The sequence below is a fragment of the Lygodium microphyllum genome, chromosome 22 (assembly GCF_053477565.2).
Source record: "Lygodium microphyllum isolate KBCC chromosome 22, Lygodium_microphyllum_v1.1.10, whole genome shotgun sequence".
Taxonomy (NCBI): domain Eukaryota; kingdom Viridiplantae; phylum Streptophyta; class Polypodiopsida; order Schizaeales; family Lygodiaceae; genus Lygodium; species Lygodium microphyllum.
This window is the reverse complement of record NC_141156.1, coordinates 10,759,447-10,773,081: the sequence shown is the minus strand read 5'-3', so window position 1 is coordinate 10,773,081 and position 13,635 is coordinate 10,759,447. Positions and strand designations below refer to the sequence as shown.

Below are 13,635 nucleotides of genomic sequence, written 5' to 3'. Positions count from 1 at the left end.
TGCAGGTGGTTTAGCCCAATTCTTGTGGAAAGATGGTGAAGAGAAATGACCTGGATCAAACCTTCTAAAATTGAAATTGAATTGTTTAGATCCATAATTACCATTGGCTTGGAATTGCTGTGGTCGTCTGTCTCTACCGCGTAACTTATCTTCAGTGTCGTGAGCTAGTGAAATGGCATCTTCAAGGGTAGCAGGCTTGAACATGTTCACTTCAGTGTAGTAATGTCCAAGAAGTCCAGACATATACTTCCGCTTATGTGTCGTCTCTGGTACGTCTTCAAGCATGCGTAGCTGTAGGAGTGCATTCCAAAAACGCTCTGTATACTGTGGTATAGGCTCAGGATCTTGTTGTTAAAGTAGATCCCATTGCTTGATAGCCTTCTCATGAAATTGCGGTGGAAGAAAATTATGCATGAAACTTCTTCTTGAAATCTTCCCAAGTAGCAGGACATTCTATGCTCTTGCGTACTATAGTCCACCAAAGTGATGCTCTGTCTACCAAATGATTAGTAACACACTTGATTTTATATTTTTCTGGATAGGTTTCCTCATGGAAATAGTCATCAAACTGGCTAATGAATGATAAAACAGTCTTTCCTTCTCGTATGCCATTGAAAGTGCGAAATTTGAAACTTTGTTTACTTATCTTTGATTCCTTGCGAATGATTTGAGCTTCAAGAGTGGAGTCGATGGTACGTTGAATCAAATCTTCAGCTTGAGGTTCTTCTTTGTCGATAGACGCTCTTTGTAATTTTGTCAATTGCGCTTGCAATGCTTGCCTAGCCCTTCGTTCTTCTTTCAATTGCATCATGATTAGATCCAGCTTTTGCTCCATGGTAGGCTCAGGTAGGTCGTCTTCCGCCATAGGATCATCCATATGTGGTTCTGTCATCCTGTAAAACTCAAAAGACCTTTCTCACTCAAAATCAAGTTAGCGGGATGAGCGTAGCTCAAATTCGGGGTTACAAGGCTATGTGTTTTTTGGTATTTCTTTCTCAATTTTCAGAAAATCTGTGATATTTCCTTCTTCATATGCTGAAAATACTTCAGCGGACGTGCGTATGGGTAGAATACCTTACTACGAACAACTTTGCAGTTCAGAGTTTCTGCACAGGAACAACCCTTCTAGGAGTTTTGAACACTAGTCAGTTCTGACTCCAGTTGACTAGTCTGACTTGTAGAGTTGCAGACTTAGCTGACTTGCAGAGTTGCAGACTTAACCGACTTGGTGAACTTGCAGGACTTGATTACAGTCGACTTGCAGAACTTGATTTCGGAAGTGCATGACCTGAAGTTTGTTGACTTACTTGTCTTGTCCAACTTGATTAAGCTTTTTGATTTAAGCTTAATAGCTTAAACTTAATAAGGGGGGGTTAATAGGCAGCAACGGCGCAAATCGTGGGGGGGGGGGGGGGGCGTTTTTTCCGCCACGCGGAAAAATCGAAGGTCCTCTGAGACCTTACGATTCAGAAATTTGAAGCTATAAGCTTCTTTTAAGTTTATAAGCTTAACAATTAAGCTTTTAAAAAGTTGGTTTATACAGTTTGCTCACTGTTTTTTGACGACTTGTCTATGAGGATGTAGGAGTGGACCTCCGCATATACAGCCTGGTCCTTCGCAATCTGAGAGTAGAAACAGGGGTTCTTGATTGCCAGAAGTCTGCCTGTATCGACGGTTCATGACGAAATTGACTGTAGAACCCGATCGTTCCAGGAGCTCCGCCTTCGCATGAGATGGGTAGCGATTGGAAGCTCTTGATCTCAGCTCCGCTCTGATACCACTGGTGCACAGATCGGTCGCTGTATGCTCACGTAGTGAATCCCGGAAGGTCCCCAAGAACAATGAACTCTACCTTTTTGCACAAAAAACAATATAAAAAGCATGAACGACAAGAGCAAGAAACCAATTGGGTTCAATCTCCCCCCATGCCTTGTGTGACCGCTTCACAAAGCATGTATTTTATGTATATTTCCATCTTCATGCTCAATAATAGCCCAATTTACAAAAATATGACAAGATTTTAGCTTTTGAGTTTGCTTTTACAAAAATAGGAAATAAAGCTAATGGACGGTGCCCATAGAGTCTGGCACGCCCAATCTCAATGTCCAAATAGAAATAACATATCCGTGCGCAGAGATGCATACAAAATAATAATAAATAATCAATGCCTCAATAGACATAACAAAATATAGGCGTGGCGCCTATCAAAATATAATCCATAGATCGAATCCTCGCTAGACTCCAATGCTTTCCTCCGCCACTGCTGCTATCTCTACGCATCAACTGAAGCATTCACAATCGTTAGTAAAATAATACAATTAAACCGACCAAAGTGAATACCTAGTAGTCTTCAGCTACATAAATAAATCAACTGGTTAGAAATAAATCCTAACCTTAATTTATTACCAGTGCGCACTCTAAACTCATAAACGTTTATTAATTTAATATGCATTTTACGGAATCATCCGCTATGGAATCACCCATCTACACACTAAATTAATAAAACGCCTGAAAAGGACAGGCGTCCCCATCAACTTCTCGCACAAAGAATCCACTTTGTGTATGAGCCCCGGTCATCTAAGTTTACGGAATCTACCGTAAATCCTCACGGAATCCACTGTGGCATATGCCTCCTGGCATCAAGCTGGAACCCCTGCTGTTCAACCAAATTTTAATGTCATAAAAATAGAGGAGGTAGTCAGGGATAGAAGGCTCCAAGAAGAAATAGCGAGAGGTAAGATGAAGGTGGATGTAGTAGAGGCCATGCCTATCAAGCCGATACATGTCCAAACTGAGGTAAGTAAGGAAGCAACCAATGAGGCAAGTACATCACGGGTACCTAGAGATGAAGGGAATAAGAGAAAGACTCGAGCTAGGTCTAAAATTGATATCTCCGACTTCCCTTTGGGTTCTCGGATACAACCTTATGATTTGGTAGTAGATGTGAGCTCTCAAGGGCCAAAAATTACTTGGCCACAACTACTTCATATCTCTGCAAAGCTACGACGACAATGGTCAAAAATGGTAAGCACAAGGGCAAGGCAAGGTAAAATGGTTAGTGTAATCAAGGCATATGGACTCAAAGATATAGTGCCTATAGTGGAGGCTCAAATTAAAGGTCAACGGATTCGAAAAAAATACATCGATAGTGGAGCAGAGGTTTGTGTCATGACAGAAAAACTTATGCATCAATTAGGTTTAGAAGTAATGGAATCCTCAACCTTCAGGGCAAAGATGGCCAACAATGATGCGGTCACGTGTGTGGGTGTAGTGAAAGCTTTGAGAGTTTCTATTTTTGGAATCCCTGCAGCAATGGATGTTTATGTGATGCCAGTAAAGGGGGAAGGATATCCCCTCATCCTAGGGAGACCTTGGCTCATGGGCATCAGAGCTAGGCAAGATTGGGCAACAGGAGATCTGGAGTTGAGGCCACGTAAGGTGGGTGGCCACGATCAAAAGGTGGTTTACAACTTGAAGAGTGGGCGTCAAGAGAACCTTGAGCTAGAAACTCCTGCCGATGAGTGGAGCTCAAGTGGATGTTCCTCATCGGTAGAAGAGGAAGAGAGTTCAAGTGGAGAGAGTGATAGCACTCTCGAAGTTATGGGCGTCACCTTAAAGGAACCTACCTCATCATAAGACAACCCAAGAATCCAAGGAGAAGATGTGTGGGATGCTAGCCTAGAGAAGATGATATCCAAGGATATAAAGGATGAAGAAAGGGAGGGTTATGTGAATGTTCTCAAGAAGCATGCATCATTGTTTATTTTTTGTTATACTCACATTACAGGTGTCACTGCAGTGAAGCATCACATCGAACTCAAAGAAGGAAACAAACCTATAATACAAAGATTGAGAAGAGTGGGAGTTATGCAACAAGATGCACTGTTGATGGAGGTGAAGAGACTCTTGAATGCAGGATTCATATACCCAGTGGAAGATTCAGAATGGGTCTACCCAGTAGTAGTGAGGCCAAAGAAAAATGGTAAGTGGCGAGTATGCATAGATTACAAGCCACTAAATGCTGCAACAAAGAGGGACCACTTCCCTCTCCCATTTCAGGATGAAATCTTGAATGAAGTTGCGGGACATGAGCGGTATACGGTGTGTGATGGCTACTCTAGCTACTTCCAGATTCGCATTGCAGAGGAGGATCAAAAGAAGACCACTTTCATCACACCATGGGGCTATTTTGCCTTTCAGGTCATGCCCTTTGGTCTCACAAATGCCCTAGTAACCTTTCAACGATTCATGAATATGGTTTTCCAACCTTACTTTGTAACCAAATTTCGGACATATTTATTTCCAAAGAGGTTTGTGATCATCACTCTAGAGGATATGTTTTTCTATGCACTACAACATATGGAAATCTCTGACAAAATAGCAAAGTGGGTGGTCCGACTTCAAGAGTTTGACTATACAGTGCAGGTTGAAAAAACAACTCGGGCATGCTTGGCTGATATTTTGACAAATAGGTGCTATGAGAAAAATCTCATGGTGAAAAGAAAGAACCTTCCACCACCCCCATCCATAAAAACTCTTGTAGATGCTTATAGCCTCTACTTTGATGGTGCATACAAGAGAACTAAGGATAAGGCAGCCGGAGGCATCATTGTTTTCTCTCCTTTAGGAGAGAAAATCTATTGTGAAGGAATCATCTTGGAAGGTGTCCACTCTAACAATGAGGCAGAATATCAAGCTTCAATTCATGGTCTTTTTTGGTGTCTTAGTAATTCAATCGAGAGATTGAATGCTTTTGGAGACTCCATGCTATTGGTAAGGCAGATGCAAGGTACATGGGCGTGCAAAAATACAAACCTCTCTAGTAAAATGAGAGAGACCAAATCTTTTATGAGAAGATTTAGGGAGGCACAAGTACATCATGTGCGAAGAGACCAGAACAAAGATGCCGACCATCTAGCATCATCAAAGCTGAATGAGTCAATGGTGGGAGCTATGGCTATCAAATCCCCACTTCGACAAGGCAAGGAAGACTTAGAAGATATTCTACATCTCTTAGAACAAGGAGAAGCTCCCAAACACCTGATTAAGGGAGAAAGATAGTGGCTAGCTCGGAAGGCTACAAGATATCGCATGGTAAATGACAGTTTGTATTGTCTTGGTAAGGATGGTGTGCTTAGGAAAGTGCCTTCAAAGTGGAAAATTGGAGAAATCTTAAAAGCTTGCCATGATGATGTGTGTGGAGGCCACTTTGCACACGACATCACAAGTAGAAAGGTTCTACAAGCCAACTTTACTTGGCCCAGTCTACACCGAGATGTCAAATATTGGTGTCAAACATGTGAAGAATGTCAGAAATCAGGACCACGACAGCTCATAGCAGAACCCCAAACCCCAATCAAGGTCTATGGACCCTTTGAGAAGTGGAGAATTGATGCCATAGGGCCTCTACCACGCACTCCATCACGAAAATAGTATATTATCATGGGGATAGATTACATGACTAGATGGGCAGAGGCTGTGCCAACTAAAAGAATCACTGCTAAGGAAGTGAGTAAATTCATGTTTGACCACATTTGTTGTAGGTTTGATACCCCTCTTGAAATACTATCAGATAGACGACCAGGGTTTAGAGCTAATGTGGTGGATGAACTCATGCAAAAGCTAAATATTCAACGACAACACTCTACCCCTTACTACCCTCAATGCAATGGATTGGTGGAATAGGTAAATGGAATGATTTGTAAAATCATCAGCAAACAGGTACATTCAAGGCCCCGGGATTGGGACAAGCACCTTAGTGGAGCTCTATGGGCTTACAAAACCTCCTTCAAAACTATATTAGGGTTCACACATTTTCATCTACTTTATGAACAAGAGGCTCTTTTGCCTATTGAGGTGAAATTAGCTAGCCTTTGGGTATTAGGTGGCACAGTAGGCTCTCAAAAGGAGAAGTTACATCAAAGATTACTGGACCTAGAGAGGCTACAATTGGATCGTGAAGGAGCCATCAACCACTACTCCCAGGAAGCTGAGAAGCGTAGAGAATATTTCAACAAGAAGCTAAGAGATAAAAACATCAAGGAGGGATCTTTAGTGCTTCGATATGACAATCACTTTGATAAAAGAAAGGATGGCAAGTTTCTCTACCGGTGGAAGGGACCGTTTTGGGTCACAAAAAATTTCAACAATGGCTCCTACAAACTTCAAGACATTGAGGGAAAAGTTCACAAGACCCTATGACATCATTGATACTATATAAAGAAGCATATCACATTTTAGAAACAAGACCCTGATGTAGTTAAAACCCTGATGTGATAGGGTCTTGCAAGTTTTAGGAACAAGACCCTGATGTGATAGGGTTTTAGGGAAGCTAGATGACAGGAGTACATGCTCAACTACATCATTGACACTATATAAAGAAGCAAGGGAAAGAAGAGTAAGCGAAAGGCAAGCATTCCGTGCTAGACATGGACGTAATGTTCCATATCCAGAATATTTAAGTGTGCTTCCACGTCATATTGATACAGATTGGCTACATGAAGAAATGGAAAAGATGAAAAAGGAGGAGGCGATGGATATATCGCAAGAGGAGTGGGCATACGCACGAGGTTGCTTATCAAAGGTGAGACATACTTATAATCAAATTATCTTTAGTTATATATGATATAATAATTTCACATGTTTCATCTTTAACTAAATCATTAATATGATCTTAACAATATACTACTAGTGCACAATGTTCAATGCTGTTTGGTGTGAAGGCAAACATTTTCGAACTCAACATATAGATGATAAGAGAAATATCCATCATTGTGGTATCCTTGCGAACTTTCAGGATACCAATGGCACCATGGAAGGTTATTGTGGCTTGATCCAAGATATTTTGAAGCTTAAATTTAGGCGATTTTTTGTATATGTACTAGATGTGAAGTGGTTTAAAGAAGTAGTAACAATGGGTGAGCATTGCACAATTAGACGTCATCCAAGCGGTTTTGCAGTGATTGACTCTACAAAATTTCACCAAGGCAAGAATGACACATTCATACTACCTCAATAATGCGAGCAGGTATATTAGAAGCTATTTATTTTATACATATTAATTCTTGACACATTCTCAAAATACAATAAATATCTAAGTTACTTACTTTTTGTTTTTTAAATGCAGGTTGTGTATCACCCAATGGTAAACAATAACCGATGGTGGCACGTCATCCCTATATCTAATCGTTCAAAACCAATATATGGCAATGCTGCCAACATGGAGATAGTTGATGACAATCCAACAATTTATGATGATGTACATGATGATGCCATGATTGATGATATATATGATGTAGTGCAAGATGATCCCCGTGAGAATGTTCAAGGAAGCATAGAAGAGGATAACAATATGGTTGCAAATGATGATGATGAAATTGAGCATAGTAATACATCTGACAGTGGGATAGACTTATTTATTTCATTGCTTATTGGTAACATAGACCTAGAGGTAGATAGTTTAGCAAGGGCCGATCTCATTGAAGATGAGATTGATCATTCATTGTAACATATAATTAGCTTTGAATGATTGGATGTATATTTGTAATACTCTGAAGCAACTAAAATATTAATTAAGAGTTGTTTACTTTTGTGATACATATAACGTTTGTTGTGTTATAGTATTAGAATTGAATGCGCGCATCCAAAGAACAATGCACCAAGATGCACAAAGAAGTACAATTGGGTAAGCTATATTAGACCACAAAGAAGTAAAGTTGGTAATGTATTATAAAAATTCTAGCTATTAAGATATTTGATCATATTTAGGGATTTTATAAAAAATAAAAAATATGTGTGTTTATTTTCGCATCTATAAGCGCATTTAAAAACACGAATATATAGACGCATTTTTCGCATCTATAAACTAGCGTCAATAGACGCACTGATAAATGTGCTAATAAACATGCTCACTATTTCGTGTGTACCGTGCGCGTGTATAGGGCCTTTCTCTTGTAGTGAACGACAACTACTACTACTACTACTACTACAAACAAGAAAAGAAGAAAAAACTACTACTACTACTACTACTACTACTACAAACAAGAAAACTAAACAACAATAAACAAGAAAAGAAAAAAAAAACTACTACAACAACAACAAATAAGAAAACTACTACTACTGCTACTACTACTACTACTACAACCACAACTATTACGACAACGTCGACTACCACAACAACAAACCACTGCCACTACCACTACAATAAACAAGAAAAGAAGAAAAAACAACAATAACTACTACTACTACTACTACTACTACAAATACAAACAAGAAAACTAAACAACAATAAATAAGAAAATAAAAAAAACTACTACAACAATAACAACAAATAAGAAAACTACTATTACTACTACTACAATCATGACTACGACGACTACAACTACCACAACAACAACAAACAAGAAAAGAAGAAATTAAACAACAACTACTACTATCACTACCACTACCACTACTACTACTATGGCTACCACAACAACAACAAACAAGAAATTAACCAACAACTACCACTACTGCTATCACTACCACTACCACTACAACAACAAACAAGAAAAAAAGAAAAGAAGAAATAAAACAACAACAACCTCTCCCTCCCTCTCTCTCTTCCTCCCTTCCTCCCTCTCTCTCTCTTTCTCTCTTTCCATATTATGTTTAATGTTTTCTCCCTCTCTCTTGTTCCTTCTTTCCTTTTCTCTCTTCCTCTCACTCTCTCATTTCCTCTCCCTCTCTCATTTCCTCTCTTTCTCTCTCAATACACATGATTTTTAACAAAAACAAGTAAAAGAAAATGAGAAAAAACAAAAACAAAGCAAGAGAGAACAATGCACTCATCGCAAAGACCCGAGGATGGATTCGGCGCCTCCTCTTTGCAACGGCGGCTCTTCTTCGCCCTCTATATACTTCCTCCTCTTCTTCGCAAACGGCAGCGGCAGCGATGAGAAGCTTTCCTTCTCCCTCTTTCTCTATTTCTCTCCCTCTCCCTCTCCCTCTCAAATGCAAGATGAAGTTCATTCTCCCTTTCGCTCTCTCTTTCGTTCGTTCGCACAAAATAACGCGCTCCAATTTCGGCCCGCATTTTTTCGTTGTCTAAGTAACGTCAGCGACGCCGCTAATTTGCGTCGGAAAGTGCCGTCGCTATGTCTCTATATCCTTGTAGTGTACCCTGAGCCTATCCATCCATGTGTTGATGGTGGTTTTGCTAAATAATACCAAATCCATCAGTAGCGCGAACCTGAAGAACCAAGCTATCTATATCATCTTATGGCCAATCCCTCAGCCTTTTGCTAGCAAAGCCTTTAGGTAGCCATTAAGGGCATGCACACCTAGATGAACTCGGTCCAATATATGAGAACAGAGATCAAGGACATTGCACCAATAATAGGGAAGCTAATGGGAAAGTGGGCCATGTCATCCCTTTTATAAGTATCAAGTTGAGCTAATCAGGAGTAAGGGATGTAGATTGTAGAATGATGATAGATCTTAGTATTCCCCATCTTGTTCACAACCTCTGGCAAGATCAATTGCATAGCCCAAGCATTCATAGTGGACACCACCAAGTTGGCTTAACCATCGACTATAATCTCTAATGATGATGCCACTATCCACCAACTTTTGCATGTTGATGCCACACTGGAGCTCCATCTGTCCACTCACAATTACATCAAACCTATCAATGTCAATGTAATACATGAGGATGAAAAGGTTGAAGCCATTCTCTTTGAAGTCCAATAAGAATGTAATCTCCTTTAGCCAGTGGTAAAACTATCTGAATTTTCGATTAATAAGTCGATTATGCAAATAGAATACTATCCTACCAATTTTTATACATACATATAATTAACATAATTATAATGTATTCAATATTCTAATATATAAAAAATTGTTATAAATTTATATATCTTTTTTTAAAAGGTTAAATTTTATTAAAAATAATATTTATATTTGTACTAATAAATTTTTATAATATTATTTTAATTTGTTAAAAAATTATTTAGTAGAATTATGATTATTTGTTTATGACATTTTATAGTTGTGGTACTATTACAAAAAAAATCTCTTTTACTTATTTACATTTTAAATAAAACTACATGAAAGAAATAAAGAGAGAGGGGAGAGGGATATATAATGATTTAACATTACTATAATGATATCACAAGAGAGATCTTGAAGTGGATGAATTCCAAGGACTTTAAAACCAACTTTCTTGTTCACTGGTGTAATATAAAAGTCAAATTTTATGACTTGCATTTTTAAAAAAATGGAAAGATTGAAAATGTAAATATTACATGTAAATATTACACGACGCAACTGGGCAGTGGGTACGACACATCAAGCTGCTTTCAGCAAGTGACCGAAAAGGACGTGCCGTGGGAATAGCGATGAGGGGGTTCGCTTTCTGCGTTAGGGGGCCGACGCAACATTCCGTGCGAGTGGCATCAATAGCTTGCCAGTCAAACGTGTGGATGAGGTTGGCGACTATGAATGGGACAATTTTCAGAACGAAGGCTTTGCCCACACACACTCGGCTTCCGGAACCGAAGGGCACAAGATCATCCGTAGGTCCAGGCTTCTGCAAGAACCGCTCGGGGGAGAAGTCCAGAGGATTGTCCCAGATGCGGAGGTCGCGACCCATGCCCCATGCATTGACGAAGGCAATGGTGTTGGGAGGGACGCAGTATCGGCTGTCGGTGACCTTACAGCCCTTAGGAGTGAACCGGGGGCCAACCAGAGGCGCAGGCGGGTGCACACCGAAGGCCTCCTTCACCACGCCCTCCAAGTAACGCATTAGTCATGTTAATATACATCGACTCAAATCAATGTAGGCCCAAAACATTGTTGCAGGATTGCCTAGATTCAAGGTTGCAGAAATGCATAAGGTATGTGAAGCCTGTCAGTTTGGAAAATAGGCAAGGAAACCATTTCCTAGACATGTTCAAGAGAGTAAGAAGCCATTGGAATTAATCCACTCTGATGTGTGGACTACTAAAGCTGCATCTCTTGGAGGCTGTCATTATTTTGTCACTTTTATCGATGACTATAGCAGAAAAGTTTGGGTGTATTTTATGAAAAAGAAAAGTGAAGTTTTTGGGCATTTCAAAACTCTTAAAGCTATGGTTGAAAAAGAAACAGGTCTGCAGATAAAATGCCTAAGGTTAAATGGAGGGGGAGAGTACCTCTCAAATGAGTTTGCAAGGTTCTTGCAGGAGCATGGCATAAAGCAGGAATATTCATGCAGTCATACCCCACAGCAAAATGGAATTGCAGAAAGAAAAAACAGGCATATTGGAGAGGTGTCTCGTGCCATGCTCAATGAAAAATACCTGCCAGATTTTTATTGGGCTGAGGCAGTTGCTACAGCAGTCTACATAATGAACAGGACTCCCACTACAGCAATACATGGGATGACTCCAGAGGAGAAGTATACTGGTAGGAAACCAGATATTTCTCATTTGAAAATTTTTTGTTGCATTGTCTATGTACATTTGCCAGATGAGTTGAGATCCAAGTTGGATCCAAAAGCTGAGAAGTGCATCTTTATTGGTTACTCTCTGCAGCAAAAAGGGTATAGATGCTATAACCCTTCTACTCGTAAGTTTACAGTGAGCAGAGATGTTGTTTTTGATGAGATGAGTAGCTGGTATAAACCAGTAAATGTGATTGATGATGTAGATGCACAAAATGGTAATGCTGCACAGAATTCACAGCAGCAGTCACAAAATATTAGTGGACCTGGAGCATCCTCTAGCAGTGGTTCACATTCTTCGCCATGGACAGGTAGATTGAGATCAGGAGAATATTCTCAAAGCAATGCAGATAGTGGTATGCAGGTATCACGAAAAGGAAAAGAGAAGGTTGATCAGCCCATGTTTGATGTGAATGCAGGTCACTCTTATGTGGATGGTGAATCCAGTGGCTCAGAACAGAGCATTGATGATGAGTTGGGTATTCCTTCTATTGTTACACCTGGAGTAAGGAAGACCAGGGATGTTTTGAGAGCACCTGAGTGAACCTACTTTGCGCAGGTCTACCAGAGCTAGGTATCCTGTGGATAGGCTGAAATATGATGGATTTACAGCCATTCACTATGCATATATGGTCAAAGTGATACAGGAACCAGAACCCACTTCTTTTGAGCAAGCCATGGGAAAAGAAAAATGGGAGAAAGCCATGGATGAAGAAATGGATGCATTGGAAGCAAATGCTACATGGGAATTGGTACCTTTGCCTAAAGGTAAAAATGCAATTGGCTATAAGTGGGTTTATAAGGTGAAGCACAATGCAGATGGTTCTGTGAACAGATACAAGGCAAGATTAGTAGTCAAGGGGTATGCACAAACATATGGCATTGACTATGAAGAAACATTTAGTCCGGTTGCAAGGATGGCAACCGTAAGAGCAGTCATTGCTATGGCTGCATCAAAGGGATGGTCTTTACATCAGATGGATGTAAAGAATGTCTTCTTGCATGGTGATTTGCAAGAAGAGGTCTATATGGAGCAGCCACCAGGTTATGTGCATGATGTTCATCATGAGTTTGTTTGCAGGTTGAAGAAAGCCTTGTATGGCCTGAAGCAAGCACCTAGAGCATGGTCTGACAAGATAGGACAGTATCTTGTCACTATTGGCTTTCAGATTTCCAAGGCAGATTTCTCACTTTATGTGAGAAAAACAGAGAAAGGTATTATGCTACTTGTCATTTATGTTGATGATTTGATTATGACAGGTGACAGTGATGAAGATATCCTTCATGTGAAAATGCTATTGAAGCAGAAGTTTGAGATGAAGGATTTGGGAGAGCTGCGTTATTTCTTGGGCATTGAGGTGATTAGATCACCAAGTGGGATACAGCTCTTGCAGAGGCAGTATGGATTGGACATGCTGTCCAAATATGGGATGACAGGCTGTAAGCCTATTTCAGTTTCTTTGGAGCAGAATGTGAAGATGAGCACAAATGCAAGTGGGCTTCTAGAAGACCCTACTATGTACAGACGCATAGTAGGAAGTTTGATTTATATGACTATTACCAGGCCAGATTTGAGCTATGTTGTTGGATTGGTAAGTCAGTTTATGCAGGCTTCAAGGAAACCACATTTGGATGCGGCTAGACGCATACTCATGTATGTGAAGTGCACATTGCAGTATGGACTATTTTATGAGACTGGGGTTCAGATACAGTTGCATGGATACACTGATGGTGATTGGGCTGGTAGTATTTTTGATAGACGATCTACCAGTGGATATGTGTTCTCTTTTGGGAGTGCTGCAGTCACTTGGAGCAGCAAGAAACAGCCTACAGTTGCCTTGTCGAGCACAGAGGCTGAGTACAGGGGTGCAACAATGGCTGTATGTAAGGTAGCTTGGTTGCATAAGCTACTTTATGATATGCATCAGTCTACAAATGGGCCAGTTGTCATTTATTGTGATAACATGAGTAGTATACACTTGGCAAATAACCCAGCCTATCATGCTAGAACAAAGCACATTGAGGTGCATTATCACTATGTGCGAGATAGGGTTTTACTAGGTCTTATTGATCTAGTTTATGTCAGCACAGAGGATCAGGTAGCTGACATATTCACGAAGGCATTGGGCGCAGAGAAGCTGCGCAAGTTCAGAGACCTGCTTGGTGTGAAGGAA

General features: G+C 40.2%; 1 protein-coding gene across 1 annotated transcript; it reads right to left on the bottom strand.

Annotated features, from left to right (window-relative positions):
- Positions 1–10,279: 10,279 nt before the first annotated feature.
- On the bottom strand, positions 10,280–10,783 carry LOC148016897 (xanthotoxol synthase-like). Its single transcript, XM_087662372.1, has one exon. It carries the CDS (start codon positions 10,781–10,783, stop codon positions 10,280–10,282), a length of 504 nt encoding a protein of 167 aa, XP_087518498.1.
- Between the last annotated feature and the right edge of the window lie 2,852 nt (positions 10,784–13,635).